The sequence below is a fragment of the Phaseolus vulgaris genome, chromosome 8 (assembly GCF_000499845.2).
Source record: "Phaseolus vulgaris cultivar G19833 chromosome 8, P. vulgaris v2.0, whole genome shotgun sequence".
NCBI classification, from domain to species: domain Eukaryota; kingdom Viridiplantae; phylum Streptophyta; class Magnoliopsida; order Fabales; family Fabaceae; genus Phaseolus; species Phaseolus vulgaris.
The window spans coordinates 58,138,706-58,153,940 of record NC_023752.2 but is presented as its reverse complement, the minus strand read 5'-3'; the positions used below and the strand labels follow the sequence as shown (position 1 = coordinate 58,153,940).

Sequence of the window (15,235 nt, the reverse complement as noted above, 5' to 3'; positions counted from 1 at the left end):
CAGAAGGGTGTCCAATGCCATTCCAAGTAACAACTCAGATATTGAACAAGTTAAATTTAGTGTAATTTGAAAACCAAAAATTCATTATTTGCCCAACTTTTTAAAAAGAATTGAGAAAAAAAAGTAATTATTCTCGAGAATTTAAGAGGCTTCTAAGCATGAAATAGAGCATTCAACAAAGCTTCTGTAATTGGAAAAATCATGATCCTGTACATTTTCAAAACCCTATTCTAGTACAAAGCAATTCTCTCGTGATATTTTTCTTGAACCACCACCGACTAAAAACTAAGAGACGCAATCAAGATGGGGAGAGCAGGCATACATTAATTGTTAGTTTTTAAAAATCAAAAGACCCCACAAGAAAGGGCAAAGGCACCCCCCAAACAAAAATGTATTCACACCCATCAAAGCATTTGTCTGAGTTGTTGGTTTTCCTTACGAAGGGACTTCACTTCTTTCATCAACTCAGCTTGGTTTTCCATAATGGAGTTCATTACAGCTGACATTTCCGTCTGTTGCATGAGACAATTGATTAGACAGGAAATAAAAAATGAAAATCACCATCACTAATTCCAGATACACACCTCTTGCATATGAAACTGTCTTAAAATTTCAATATGAAGGTTTCTCATATCCTCGTGTATGGATTTCTGGAAGGAATCCAGAGTTTCTTCCAAGGTGCGTTGAAAAAGCTGAAGTGTAAATGAAGAGCCTTGTGCATCTGGCTGAGATGCTTTCTGTTGTGGGATTACTCCCTATCGTATATTAGAAAAATGAATAAGAACATTAGAGCAAATAAATTAAACGTTGCATAAATAGCATTCCTTATAACATAAAAAATCACACAATCTATATCAATGAAACCCACACCCTTGTACTATTCTGAAGCACACAAATGGAAGATTCTTGGATGAAGAATCAGAGAAAAATTATCTACTCTCTTCCAAACACATGCATCAATATATATGCAAGCAATAATCGGGTCTACTTAATTTGTAAATATTAACATACACTTGTCAGTGGTAATGGGCCAGATTCTGTTGGAACAGATATATCAGACTTCAACAGCAAGCTATTTAGAAGTTCTTCTCTGGTTTCGGCTCCTGATTTCTTAATCTTAGGAGTGCCAACTGAAAGGGATACTCCATCGCTGAAGGTAGATGTCGTGCTTATTCTTTCTGCATAAGTAGAAAATCTTCTATTAAAAGATGACATTCTCGGGGAATCAAGGACTTTTGGGGAATCGATGTTTGCTTGTCCAAGGCTGGATTTTGCATTCACGGACAAAGGCAAAGAAGTTGAGAACGTGTGATCAGTAAACCCCAAGGAAGTCTCCTGGCTTGTAGAGACATCCTTGGCACGTAAATTAGCTAAACTTAGGCTTGAACTGGCATAGGAACTAATACCCACGGATGAGGATGTATCCTGTAATCCAGATAACATTGATCCTGCTGTCTGACCACCAGAAGCCAACATCCCAAAACGAGATGGTACAGTGGCAGGCTGACGTTGATAAGCATACTTTTCACTCAACCGCTCACCACCCCAGGCTTCAGGAGGAGTGATAGAAGTATCTTCACTCTTTGAAGAAGGAGGAGGAGGAGGAGTTGATCCCGCAAGTGGAAAGGAAGACTGAGTAATATCCTACAATTAGATTGCAGTATAATCAGTCAAAAATTTGTCGGGTAAAACATAAATGTGTATGGAAGCAAAGGGGATTTAACTTAGTATTCAAATATTAAGTTTGAAATATAAAATAGGAATTATTTGTTTCTTAAAATCTTACGTTGCTTTAAAATTATAAATTCTGTCAAATATGATTGGATTTGCATTAGATAGGATTCTAACTAAATAAATAAACAATTTTACCGTTACTAACTTCATTTTACATGGCAGAAAAGTAAAAATGTAAAAATATGTAAAAATCAAATCAATTTCATTTTTAACTAGTTCCAAACATAACATATTTCCAAAATCAAATCATATCCCATTCGTCCAATTAGTCCCAAGCGTAATATTTGATTTTTCAATCAATTCAAATGTAATAAAAGTAAATTATTTCCAATTTTGATTCTAACAAATGGAACTTCCCCAAGCAGGTACAGTACAGAATTCGATCCAATCATACAATAAATGATAATCTAGGAAATGATTTGATAATAAACAATTTAGAAAACAGATGATCTTAAGTAGCATGCCTTCCTTACAGATCACAGCTCAATCAATGACTGAATTAAATCCTCCTAAAAAATTCTACTTAAAGAAATTCATCTTTTAGCTGAGATTTTGGTGTAGGAGGGGAGGCAACTTTAACCATGAAGAGAATATAGGAAAGGAGGGGGGGAGGGAGGGAATATTAGCAGTGCAACTAAGATCTGGGATAGTTGAACTTAATGAAAACCATAAAACATGTGGGAACAGTTTGTGGGCATCAAGGTACTCTTGGTTGACAAAGTATCTAACAAGAAACAGATGTAAAAAAGAGAAATGGCCTTCCTAATCAAGTAATTCTAGTGAGCTCTTATAAACAAACAAATCCAGTACTCCTCCCATTGAATATCAGGGAATTAAAGTGTTACACATTAACAATAGGTTTATTGATCAGTATTTCAGAGCAGTTAAATTCAAAATCAGGGTCATGTGAGACAATAACCTGCTTGGCAGATGAGCCAGATTTCCAATCAGATATTGGATGATCACTGATTCCTTCCTCAGAATTTGAAAATCTTCTACTAGATGACGGAAACAACATAGGTTTCCTATCAGAAAATAAACTATCCTTCTTCATCCCATTTTCATCCCATAGAGAGGGTGTTAATGGTTGAACATCCACAAGAGGGGAGAACACCTCCATATCATCATTTAAGTTGTAACTACCACGGGGAGCATGCAACCTTGACAGGTTTCCACCTGGCCATAAATGGTTTCGTTGAGGAGTTTCTTCTGCTATTGATGCATTTATTATGCTGGATGGAAAACCACTGCCAGATGCCACAAATGAAGCAGCATCAATGGAGACACCCACCCGACCAGAGTTCCTAGAATTCAGCATGGATGTCGATAGAGAAATGTTCGATGAAGTTGCAGACGGTAAAGGATCAGGCATAAGTATAGAATCTTCAACTGTATCTCCCACAAGAGCAGTCTCTGCAGTGCAATTTCTTTCATCAACAACAACTGGTTTAGACCTTTGCCAGCATAAGCTCGTAACAGCCTGTTGCATAATAATAATTAGATAAAAAGAAGACATTAATTTACAAACATAAATCAGTTATTAACATTGGGAGATTTTAATGATTCATTTAAAAGTGCCATCAGTTTATATTGCATTAAGGGTAGAATTATTTATTATCAAATGACTTCCGATAATATTTTCACTGCTTAGAAAAACTCTTGAGTTTAGATTCTGCATTTACATGATCATCCACAAGAGAGAAAACAACCCATGCTCAGATCTATATTTAATTAAAGACAACAAAAAAAACTCTCCTGCTATTCAATTATACATGCTACAGTACTTTTAGAAACCTCACTCTGATCCAAAATATCACTAATCACAGTACTCAATAAATATACTCACATGCCATCAAGCATCATCTCCTTCAAGCTATTTTGAAAATGAAATTAGATAGCAGAACAACTTTTTGTCTCTGTTCTACTATACATAGTTAAATAAATATCAGGTGAAAAAATGAAGAAATAAAACTGGTCACATAATCTAGGAACATAGATCAAATGAAAAGATCAAGTCATGTGAACAAGAAAAAGTAGGAAGCAGATATTAGTTGTAGATCATAACAGACCTAAAGAACTTTCTTAATAAATTCGTGCACCACAAATATGTAAATCTTATGCTCAACAAAATATGAAACAAGGATCTTCATAAGTTTTCCAGATCATGTATATTAAAAGACATAAATAAGGTAGCTTGCTGACCCATTGTAGATCATCAAGGGAATTGCGACGAAGGCTTAATTCTTGGATAGATTTACTTCCCCCTTTTGGGATTGAGAAAAAACTAACTTTAAGTAATTGTGGAAGCTTAAAGTGGTCTGTGTGAGTTTATGCTAGTGTCAGATGTAACATACATCAAGCAACTTCGAACTTCCATGAATCTATCCTAACCATGGTAGTAAGTATTGTGCGATACACTATATGATTCTTCTCTCCCTCAACGGAAGAGCAGGACAACAGAACAGTAGAACAACGGAACAGCAGAACATCTGGAAGATTGTGAACAGTGGAACAGTGATTGTGAGCTGAGCAAGTAGGCCATTCAACTCTTCAACACATGTTTGTGCAGTGATGTTGAAGTAGGAGATGAGGAAGAAATTGAAGACACTGAAGAAGAGGAAGAACTTTTAATAGAAGATGAAGATGACTTGAGTGATTATGCACTAAGTATGCAGTAGCAGCAGCAACAACACTTGTTTTTTGGATGGCTATAATGCAAAATTTGTTTGGTAGCATATAGCCATGGTTATAGGAATCTTATACAGCAACAACACTGTTCTTTTGGAGGTTGTGTAGCTGAAATTGTGCAGTAAATACACATAGATACATCCACTCTTTTTGACTATGTGGTTGTTTTGTTATTAATTGAATATTTGCATGTTATGTTTATAAGTCTTATATATTTAAGTATATGGTACATTTTGTAATGTTTATGAATCTTGCAATTCACGATACTAAACAATTCATGATTCAAAATACAAGTTCTTCTATACATAACATATCTCGATTCAACTACCATGATCCTAACACCAAATTAGACAAATATTGAACAGTAATCAACTAAGAGGCTTAAATGCATTAAACTACACAGGTCCAGACAAAAAAAAAAACATTGTCTATGAAGCTAAGAATTACCTCAGAACTACCATAAGCGTGAAGAACAGCAACAGGTTGCGGTTTTCCACGAACATCATAGAATGCCACACGGCCATTGCTAGTTCCAGCAGCCAGCATCCAACCATCATCTCTAAAGGCCAATGAAGAGAAAGGTGCTTCATAAGAAATGTAAGATGATGGTCTTCTAGATCCAGAATCATAAATGTACATTTTTTTATCAAGGCCAACACTAGCAATGATCTGTTAATTGAAGAAAGAAAACAGAAAACAAAATTATTGAAACCCAAAGAACGGGTCAAAAGCAGTTTACAGCGGGATGAAACAGCCTTACTGTATACAATAAAATTCAAACTAGCAATAAAAAATGAAACCTTGTCGTTGGATGGAGAGAAGCTAATACCAGCAGTTGGAGCAGAATGCTGCTTTGTCCATGAAACCTTTTTTTCAAACACAATGAAAGAAGAAATAACAAGAAAATATATATTGTCAAATAAAAAATTATCTATTTGAAATAATAAGAAAATTTAAAAGGTGAGAAAGGAGAAACTTACTACAGAAAGAGCTAATTCGTTAGACTACAATAATACCAAATTCATTACTGACACAAGATTATGAAGGTTGTACAAGAGAAATAAGAGGACGATGTTACAAATATAAGGTATTCTTTATTATTATTTTGAATGGAGAAGACCAATTTGGAGTTTCAACTATCAACCAAGTTCATTTTTGGTAGAATTTTGTAGCATATGCTATTTATACATATAAAGAGAGCACATTCCATACCTTAGGGTTGCGACCAGTTGTATCCCACAAATGTATTGTCCCATCATCACCAGCAGTCACAAGAAGGTGTCGACTAACTCTAGAATAATCAAGAACTCTCAACATCTGGTCTTACAATTTCAAAGATGGAGGGTTAGTCCATACACACATACAAAACAAAGCACAAAGATGCAGAAGGATCAAGTACAACAAAGCAGAAAAACCTGTTGATTGGGATCTTTGAGCTCAGCAGTCTTTTGCCCAGAAGCAAGGTTATGAAGCATTAAATCTCCACTAAGGCTGATAGATGCCAAATGTTCATCCTTACAATTGTATATTACCCCTGTGACAGTATTAGTATGACCCTTCAGCCATTTAATACAGCGTTTCCTTTGCAAATCCCATATCCTTACAACTTGACCAGTTCCTCCAGAACATACATATCTGGATGCCTTGTTGCTGAAGCTGATAGCCAATATAGATTCCTGCAAGGAAAAGAAAAACAGCATGAAGCCATGAATGAGGTAAAACAAAGAACAAAAAAGTAACAGATTGTCTGACTGCTTCTGCCAAAAGACTATCAGATATGAACTAGAAGCATTACACAAAGGGGTCTCCCTGCCTTTGTCACTTCTTCTGAAAAATCCAAAAATAGCCAACTTTGACAGGATAATCTTCCCCTCATGCACAATCAAAGTTCAATACTCTGTTAATTGGATCAAATGTTGAAGGAGATTCTTAGATGTAATTTTTGTCCTTAAGAATATCATAAATTTTATACCACGAATTTCACACACAAGTTTGTGGTGATACTGACACTGCACCTTCAGGCAAAAACCAGCGCAAAGGCAGCAATTTTCGGCCACTTCTAACAAGTGCAAAGACAACAATGTTCAGGCAAAGAACCAACACAGGTCTTTAAATCTTGTGCACAATGTTCACAGGGAACTGATAATAACTGTCATGTGCAGTTGGGTATCATTGGATTTGGCTCCTTTAAAGCAAGGCCCTTTCCACCACTAATGTAAAGCGATTATATGCCTTAATTTAAATCAACCGTGAACAACTCCTCACTCTTTCATAGTGTACGTTTCACTTTAGAAGAGCTAATATTATCTATTAGATGCATTTCTAACAACAACTAGCCTTCCATCAAATATCTCAGCTGAAAATGAGAACTGCAAGTAGTGATGATATTGGCATTGTAGTGTTCACCAGAAACTAGCTAAAAGAGCAGGTGCACGGCCAGCTCGCATTGTTGCCTGGGCTGTGGAGTGTGATTAGATTTTAGTATCCAATTGAAAGGCATGGGACTTTGGTCCCACATTGGAGGTACGGGATTCTAGGGTGAGGTTTATAAAAGCACACTTAATACAGCTAACTTCGGTAGTACTATTCTCCCAATATTCTTAACACAGTCCCGTTGGTAGTTACGATAGAGTTAGGAGTAGTAATGTATTTTTAGACATCGTGATAGAAAACAACTCATCGTGCATTACCTGATCAGTTCTATATTATAGAATCAGAAACTCCCTTGATGACAGTAATGTATTATAGGTTATGTAATTAGGCATAAGCTGTTGTCACTTGAGTCCGTGGTATGTTATAAACTTTTGAGCATTGTCTCATGGAGAGCAAGAGCATTGCCACATAGTTTGCATTTTGTGTCAACTAATTTCTAATTCTCTATCAAATGTTCTGTAAACAAAACATCAAATAAGCAAGCATTTGCCAGAAATGACCTCAATGTTGTCTCCACTATCACTGCCGGCAACCGGAATGGTCCCCATCGTGTGCCCATTCTTCCGCCACAGCGAGATCTTCTTATCGTCTCCCGCACTGGCCACAACTAAATCTGCGGAAAACTCAAATTCAGCGCAATTGACGACGATTAGGGGAAATGCAAACCCTAGAAAGCGAAAATGCTAGAGATGGACTCACTGGTGTGGTTCCACTTGACTGAATTGACTTGGGAACCGGGAGAAGGGGTGAAGCTGAGGGCACAGGGATCGCCGGAGGGCGTATACACGCCGGGCTTAACGGCGGAGGCGTCGAAGAGTTTGACGGTGTCGCCGCCACTCGCCGCCAATAACGCCATTGACGGATCGCTACACGTACCGAATTTGAATTTGAATTTGAAACGTTAGTTTGAGGAGAAGTTTAACATTCACAATTTGATTTCAAATATGAATGAAGTATTAACCCTACAAAACAACCACTCTACCAGAAAGAGAAAAGGAGAGAGAGAGAAGAGAGAGAAAATTTTGAACGAAGAAAAAAAGGTTAAGAGTGGGCACCTTTATATGCTCTTCATCATCGTTCCCACCCTGCTCTACATATGTCTCTAACGCTCGTCCTAGTAATTACCTCATACTTTATTTTATTTTATTTTATTAATTTATTAATATTAACATCACTTTCTTTTCCTTTTACTTGTTTTTTACACTGCATGGATTGCAAAGTTCATTAAGAATGACACAGAGTTCTGTTAAGAAAAGATAAATTAGAACAAACGTTTCCATAAATATTTTGAATCAATTTTTTAAAGTTAAAATTTATTTATTTATGAAACTTTAGCACAAATCTAAAAAATTAGGAGTGTTGAGTAGGGCAAAAGTAGGTGAATAACAATAAGACGAATGGAAATAAAATTACAGCAAAACAGTTAGTAGAAATTGATAAAAAAAAGGAAATGAATGTATTTGATTTCAGAAAGTCAGAATTGAAAAAATAAGAAAAAATATTTTTAAGAGTTATAAGTTAAAAGTTTGGTTATAAAATCTATCATAATTTGAAATAAATGGGTTTAATTTATAAAAAAAAAAAACTTGTAATATATTACGATTGTTGTCAAATATTATTATAGTTGAACATTCACGCCTCTCCTTAAGAAAATAAAATAAAAATGTGAACATGTTTTTACTCAATCCAATAATTACTTTTTGTTTATTATTTCATCATTTTCCTCCTTGTTTTTTCTCATCATTTTTCCATCATCAAAGATCACTGAGATTGCAAATATTTTTATTTCTTACGTGGAAATTATAAAAAACATTTATAGGAATTTTAATATGTTTTTAATAAAAAACCTATCATGGAAAAAGATGATAATTCAAAAAAATTAATGCAAAGAAAAAAAAATCATAATGCATAAAAAAATGTAAATGAGTATATTTTTAAACAAATATTAACATGGATGGATAAGTCACACAATTTTACAATAAAAAATAATGCTTCAATACATGATTTTAAAATTTTATTTTTATTAGATTGAATATACGTTTGAAATTACGTTTTTTATGCATTATATATATTTATTCTCTTTTTTTTTACTCTTCCTTTTCTCTAATTTTTTCTTCTTTATATTTTATCTATTTCAAAATCTAATAAGTGGAAGATTATTTATCACAACATTTTTAGAGAGTAAGTTTATGTTTACTTTTAAAAAAATAATTGTCTCTTTTTTTTTATAAATTTGTCATTAAAGTGTTTATATCAATTTAATTAAGTTTATACTAAAATTTGGTAATACACCTCAAAAATTGACACTCATCACGAGAGAGGAAGACGAATCAATGTAGATAGAATTATATTTATTTATTTCTTGTAACCATGTAACAGTGAAGGGAAATAAAAAAAAAAAAACTTCAAATTTCTTTGCATAATATAATATTAAAATGTTTGAAAGGGTATGTTATTTTGTAATTGATTTGTCGTCATCTCTCACTTAAAATAAGAAATTACAAGAGAAATTATTTGTGTTTTTGATAATCTCTCACTTAAAATAAGAAATTACAAGAGAAATTATTTGTGTTTTTGATAAAATGTTAGAATAGCCTATTTAGATAAGAAGTTAATATAGTAAGAAGTTAATATAGTAACTAAATTATGTATGTTAAAATATGTTAATTAAACTAAGTTTTGGTTATGCTTTGATGAACATATGAGTTTGAATGATTTAGATTGTAATGAAGTAATTGAGGAATGATGTTTGAACAAATCATAGTTTGGATTGATATTTTGGACTAGTTAGAAATTATATTATTGAAATGTTTTTAAAAATATAGTTGAAAGGATATTTTTTTTCAAGACAATTCTCAGTCACTTTTACTTAATCTTGTTCTCACTCAAAGAAATAAATTTTTCCTCAAGCAAAAACAATAAAAACAATAATGAGAAATCAACCCTTTTGAACAAATTTTCATTGAAGATAAAATATTTTAACTTAAGTAACTTCATTCTTGTTTAAGTTAAAATATTTTCGCTGAAGTTAAAAATCTTATTTCTTATCTCTTAGATGAATTAGATTATGTTTCAGTTTTTATATATATAAAGTGAATATTAATTTGTATATCCAATTGATTTGTAAAAAAAATTAAACTGATATGTATTTTTATATGAGAACGATGAGATTTATATTAAATTGAGGAAGAAAAATAAAATGTGAATATGAACAATAGAAAAAAAAAATAATAACAATAATATTGATAATTTGATTCATGAAAAATAAAGTAAAAATAAAGTGGAAAGATATTTAATTTGAAAAAAATATATCAATAAAAATAACTTCTTATGCTTTTAACATGTATTATTTATTTCTAATTACTTCACATCGATAATGCATGTGGCTTCCTGCAGACGTATTTTTAGCATTATAATCGATTATATTGAAATTATAATTGATCGTGGGAACTACTAATAAAAAATTTAATGAAATAAGAATAATCACTTAAAAATCAACAAAAATTTCACGTAATTTTTTATTGAAATATAAAATTATGTATCGTGTTATTATTAAAAATAATAGTATAAAAGGAATGTTACCTGTAGTCTTTCTAACAATCTTTTTATATGTTCTCTTGGTAGTTGAAATTTATCGAAACTGGCCATTTTTATAATTTTAACTTCTAATATAAATTAGCAGAGAGACTTATTAAACGAGAAATAGTACAGAAAAAAATAATGTTCTAAATAAATTTTGATAGAGTGCAACCAGAAACACTCCCACCACAATCCAAGTGCTCTTGGTTGGATGAATCCAAGAGAAGCAAGCAAACATAGATGTTCCAAAATAAGTAGATACTGAATTCTACCTGGTAGCATCAGATCATGAGCAAGCATAGACCAATAAGAAACCATGTAATCCAAGCAATTGCACCTTTACTAACTGAATAAAATTGGCCAGAATCATCAACACAAACTGCTCTATCAGTTAAATTTAAAGTCTAAGAAAACCTTTCAGAGCAAAGAAGGTCATTTCCACAGCATCCACACCACATATATGTACATACTGTGTCGTAGAATAATTATGAAACACAAAAAAAAATTAAGATAAAAGCCTTTGCTTTTGTGGCCAGCCAGCAGTACCTAATATCTCTTATAGTATGGATGTTCTAGCAGTAAATTTGCTGGTCCATCACCATCACCTCAGAATAGATAGAACATAAATGTAACCCCGTGAATACATCTATACCTGTGAGTAGATAAAAAAAAAAGAAAAGTTAATAGTTAACACACAGCATCTGAGTTCACAGGAAACATTTAACAGAATGCAAAATAAAGCAGCTTCTAACGATTATTGGGTTTATAGTAAAAGATCCAGCATGCCTTCCATACTGTCAAGCCCAAGAGGCTGCTATATTTTCATGCAATGCTTAGAATAACACTATTATGTTTTAAAGCAAGCATTGATTAGTAACCACCATTGGCAGTTTAACAACAGAGCAAAAGATTGACTAATATTTTCTTTGAACAAATACCTCGAAAGGTTTTATCTTTAACTGAGTCAAATCACATCATGTGATCCATATGACCAACCTCACCTGAGATAAAGCTTTCATTGTTGTACAGTTTTTTTTCCAAATATGAATACATTCAAAGATCTTACACAACCTCGTTTTCTTTTCATACTATGAACAAAACTTAGATGCAGTTTCTTGGATGCTTTTGATGTTATTCTCCCACCAAGTTAAAAGCTAAAACTGGTAGCCAACACCAAACTTTACTGTGAAGATCATTGAAGTGATGTAGTTCTGATTGAAGAATAACACCAAAAGCACTTAAAATCTGTACCTAAGCTTGGTTCTTAGACTTATTTTTTGGTTTCTAACACACGAGCATGGTTCCTTTGTTTCAAAGTAGTGTATGCTTGGTATAGATAGTTATTGCAGAAATAATCATTTATTCTCCATAGCTCTGATGAAGTTGGAAAGTAAACATTCCCAAATAAGCTCAATCAAACATGCACTTTTTATCGGAAATTTATATTAAAAAAAGCTTTTGACAATAAAGGTCTTAAAAGACAAGCCATACCCTATTAATTACTTTTTCTTTTAAGCTTAAAGAAACGGCAATCTGGTTTAACTTATTTGGGAGAGGGATCGTTTTTTTGCCAGCTTCCCAAGAGAGCTTTTATTTCAAATTTTCAGTCACTATCAGAAGTTTCAAAATACCTTCATAAATTAATAAATTTATACATGCCTCAAAAAATGCCTGGTGCCAATGAGCATAGAAGAAAATATTTGAGTCAATTAACTGGATTTTCTTAATAGAAACTTGATCCCAAAATCATAAAATAAAAAGCTTTGACCCTGACAATGCAGTAATAACAGTGACATGATTTCCTTTCCTTTTAAAATCATATTTGTTATTTGATAAATTAAATTCAAAAATACAGTAAGACATTGTAAAGCTGAGGTTTGAGCTTTCTTATAGTTTGATGCTTGTTCAATACTTACATTAAAAAGATATGGTTTTTAACAGGGGCAATCATTGTAAGTAAATCACAACAACCCCATTATAAAACAATTATCAAAATATCCTCTTATTCTGTTTTGAAAAGTAATTGATTAAATCTTATAAATTATAAGAACCACAAATAACAGTACAAAAACCACAAATCTCACATAAACAATATAGTGCAGTTTGAAAATTATGCTCAATCAGTGAACCTATACCATAAGAAATAAATGAAAAAGCAATGGTCACATAACCTTAGTTAATTACGTAACAGTGTGTCAGTAATATGCAAACCATCACATCTTGTTTATCACAAGCTTTGATTTTTTCTCTGCAGGCTTGAGAATCTGAAAAGAGCACATCAAGTTATCATCCACACTCATCATTGCACCAGCATTGTCAAATTCACCACAATAGTTTGGAGCTGAAAATATCGTAACAAGTTGCCTGTCAGCGAAGAATTCATACCCATCCTCTACAACCTACATAAAATTTATAATGTCAATTTCCAGCAAAGCATCATAAGTTTACCCTTATATTAGAGAAAGCTGAATAAGCATTGTCAAAAAAACATAGTAACCTGATGAGCACGACAAATGAGATCCAAGTCATGCTTTGTCAAAAATTCAGCCACCTTATCAGGGCCAAAGGTGTAGGACACTCCTCTGTCATTCATTCCCCAACCCTTCACATCCCTACCAGGATCAGACCAAAGCAAATCACAAAGCAAGCCAGTGTCGGGAATTGCAGTAGGACGGGGTAGAATCCTGATTTCATCCAAGTTTGTAAGTTCAGGGGAAAGACCACCATGCATGCACAATATTTTATCATCTATAAGGGCAGCCACAGGAAGGCAGTTAAAACAGTCTGTAAAGGCTTTCCAAAGCCTCACATTAAACCTTCTCTTACATTCATCATAAAACCCATAAATCCTATTAATGGAAGCACACTCATGATTCCCCCTCAACAGGAAAAAGTTTTCTGGATATTTGATTTTATATGCAAGCAAAAGACATATGGTTTCTAAGCTCTGCTTCCCACGGTCCACATAGTCCCCCAAAAAGAGATAATTTGCAGTAGGAGGCAAACCCCCATACTCAAATAGCCTTAACAAATCACTGTACTGCCCATGAATGTCACCTGAAAATGCGAAGAAAGAGCTCAACAATGCCATAAAATAACACTATAGTGAATGTAAATAGATAAGTTAACAAATATTTCAACAACAATAACAAAAATCTTATCCAGCTAAGTAATGAGATAAGCCACATGGATCTTTAACCCCATTTTATTTGGTTAAAGCCTAGCATTCAATCATGGTTTCATAAAGACAACGTTAGCTAAATTGGGTCCTCAGCTGCCAATGTAAAACTTGTCAATAACAAACAACCCAATGTGACTAATGATATGACTATATATATAAGTGGGGAGCAACACTCCACCATGAATGAGTTAGACTTGAACCTAGACTCTAACACTCACCTCACTCGTGGCTTCCACCATGAATGAGTTTGACTTAAACTAAACGGTATGAAAGTCTTTCTCTAATCAATTCTGAATTTTTTGAATACCATCCCACTAAGTGAGGATATCCATCACTCAGTATCATTGTGTTTGGTTAAAGACCAAATTCCCTTTATGTTTGCATAGCCAGTCTCAACTCCGGGAAAAGGAAGAGGAAGACATTAAACCCTAGGCAGCCAACGTAACTATATCGAGCACGGATGTCTCACCACAGAAAAGCTAAAAACAATTCACATGCCCTAAACACCAAATGCTTAACCTACATTTCCTTTGAATCAAGCCATGACACCCAAAAACCAAAGGTTCGAACTTGCAACAAACAGGGACACCCAAAAGTATCTCTAAACCCTAAACAGAAAAGGGGAACAAATGGGGGAGAGAAAGGAAAAGGGTACCGCAAATCTTGATGGGGGCTTCCAGTTCAAGCAAATTGGGCTGGTTAATGAAGATGTCTCGAGAAGCGACGCAGAGTTGTTTGATCTCTGACTCGGAGAGCTGAACCTGCTTGCCGGGTCGGGCCAATCGGACCTCCGTTAAGCGCCGGATTATGTCATCCAGAACCGCCTCATCAATCCCTTGCCCCTGTGAGCTCATCGCATACGATCACAATTTTCCTCTTCTTCTTCTTCTTCTTCTTTCAGGCAACTTTCCAGCAACAATAACAAACAAGCGCAAGGGGTGAACCAACCAAGAACTTTACTTGGTTTGGTTCTCTCTTTCTTTGTTACTCTTTGTCTGTCAGTGTTTGTTTGCACTCCATTGTTCCCTTTCTTGCACCATCCAGTATAAATAAATCAATTTCTCTCTTATTTATTTATGAGAAAACAAATTCAATAAATCAAATTTCCACCCTCATTTTTTGGGGTTAGTTAATGTATATAATCACATATGTTTGGATTGAAAATAGAAAATGAAATGAGGTTAAATAAATTAAAATTAATTAATTACATTTACAATATAATTCTTATAAGCAAAATTTATGAGGGGCAGCAATTTGGGGTAGCAAAAATATAAGAATATAATGTCACAATCAATATTTTGATATCACACACAGAGAAAGAATTTTGATGAATAAACCAATCTTTTTCTCTCTTCACTTTATATTTTTCCAATCCATTATCAATAACAAATACAAACATAGTTTTAAGATGTCTTATTGGATAAAGGTGAATTAGAATTTTTAAACTATATAATATTAGTTATTTTGATAGATAATTTTAAAATTTAAATAAATTAAACAAATTATATTTGAATTATTTTTATTTTAAGTGATTTTTTTAATATTTTATTTAAATAACAGTAAAATATTTTAATTATCATTAACTACAAAGTTTACCATCAAATAACATTAATAATGTCC

General features: G+C 33.4%; 2 protein-coding genes across 4 annotated transcripts; both read right to left on the bottom strand.

The window, feature by feature from the left end:
• Positions 1 to 164: 164 nt before the first annotated feature.
• On the bottom strand, positions 165 to 8,030 carry LOC137824347 (protein NEDD1). 3 transcript variants are annotated; one of them, XM_068629966.1, is made up of 11 exons: positions 7,911 to 8,030; positions 7,555 to 7,721; positions 7,356 to 7,468; positions 5,838 to 6,098; positions 5,635 to 5,739; positions 5,223 to 5,288; positions 4,870 to 5,091; positions 2,654 to 3,214; positions 1,012 to 1,644; positions 585 to 755; positions 165 to 512 (listed from the first exon to the last, which is right to left on the bottom strand). In XM_068629966.1, the coding sequence occupies exons 2-11, from the start codon at positions 7,709 to 7,711 to the stop codon at positions 405 to 407; spliced, it is 2,397 nt and encodes a 798-aa protein (XP_068486067.1). In that variant the 5' UTR covers positions 7,712 to 7,721; positions 7,911 to 8,030; the 3' UTR covers positions 165 to 404. The 3 variants fall into 3 exon arrangements, with proteins under 3 accessions (XP_068486067.1, XP_068486066.1, XP_068486068.1); XM_068629965.1 differs by lacking the exon at positions 7,911 to 8,030 and having other exon boundaries at positions 7,555 to 7,886; XM_068629967.1 differs by lacking the exons at positions 7,356 to 7,468; positions 7,555 to 7,721; positions 7,911 to 8,030 and adding an exon at positions 6,218 to 6,637.
• A 2,723-nt stretch (positions 8,031 to 10,753) lies between these two features.
• On the bottom strand, positions 10,754 to 14,663 carry LOC137824290 (serine/threonine-protein phosphatase PP1 isozyme 4). Its single transcript, XM_068629865.1, has 4 exons — positions 14,271 to 14,663; positions 12,932 to 13,491; positions 12,606 to 12,833; positions 10,754 to 11,086 (listed from the first exon to the last, which is right to left on the bottom strand). Exons 1-3 carry the CDS (start codon positions 14,467 to 14,469, stop codon positions 12,648 to 12,650), a joined length of 945 nt encoding a protein of 314 aa, XP_068485966.1. The 5' UTR covers positions 14,470 to 14,663; the 3' UTR covers positions 10,754 to 11,086; positions 12,606 to 12,647.
• Between the last annotated feature and the right edge of the window lie 572 nt (positions 14,664 to 15,235).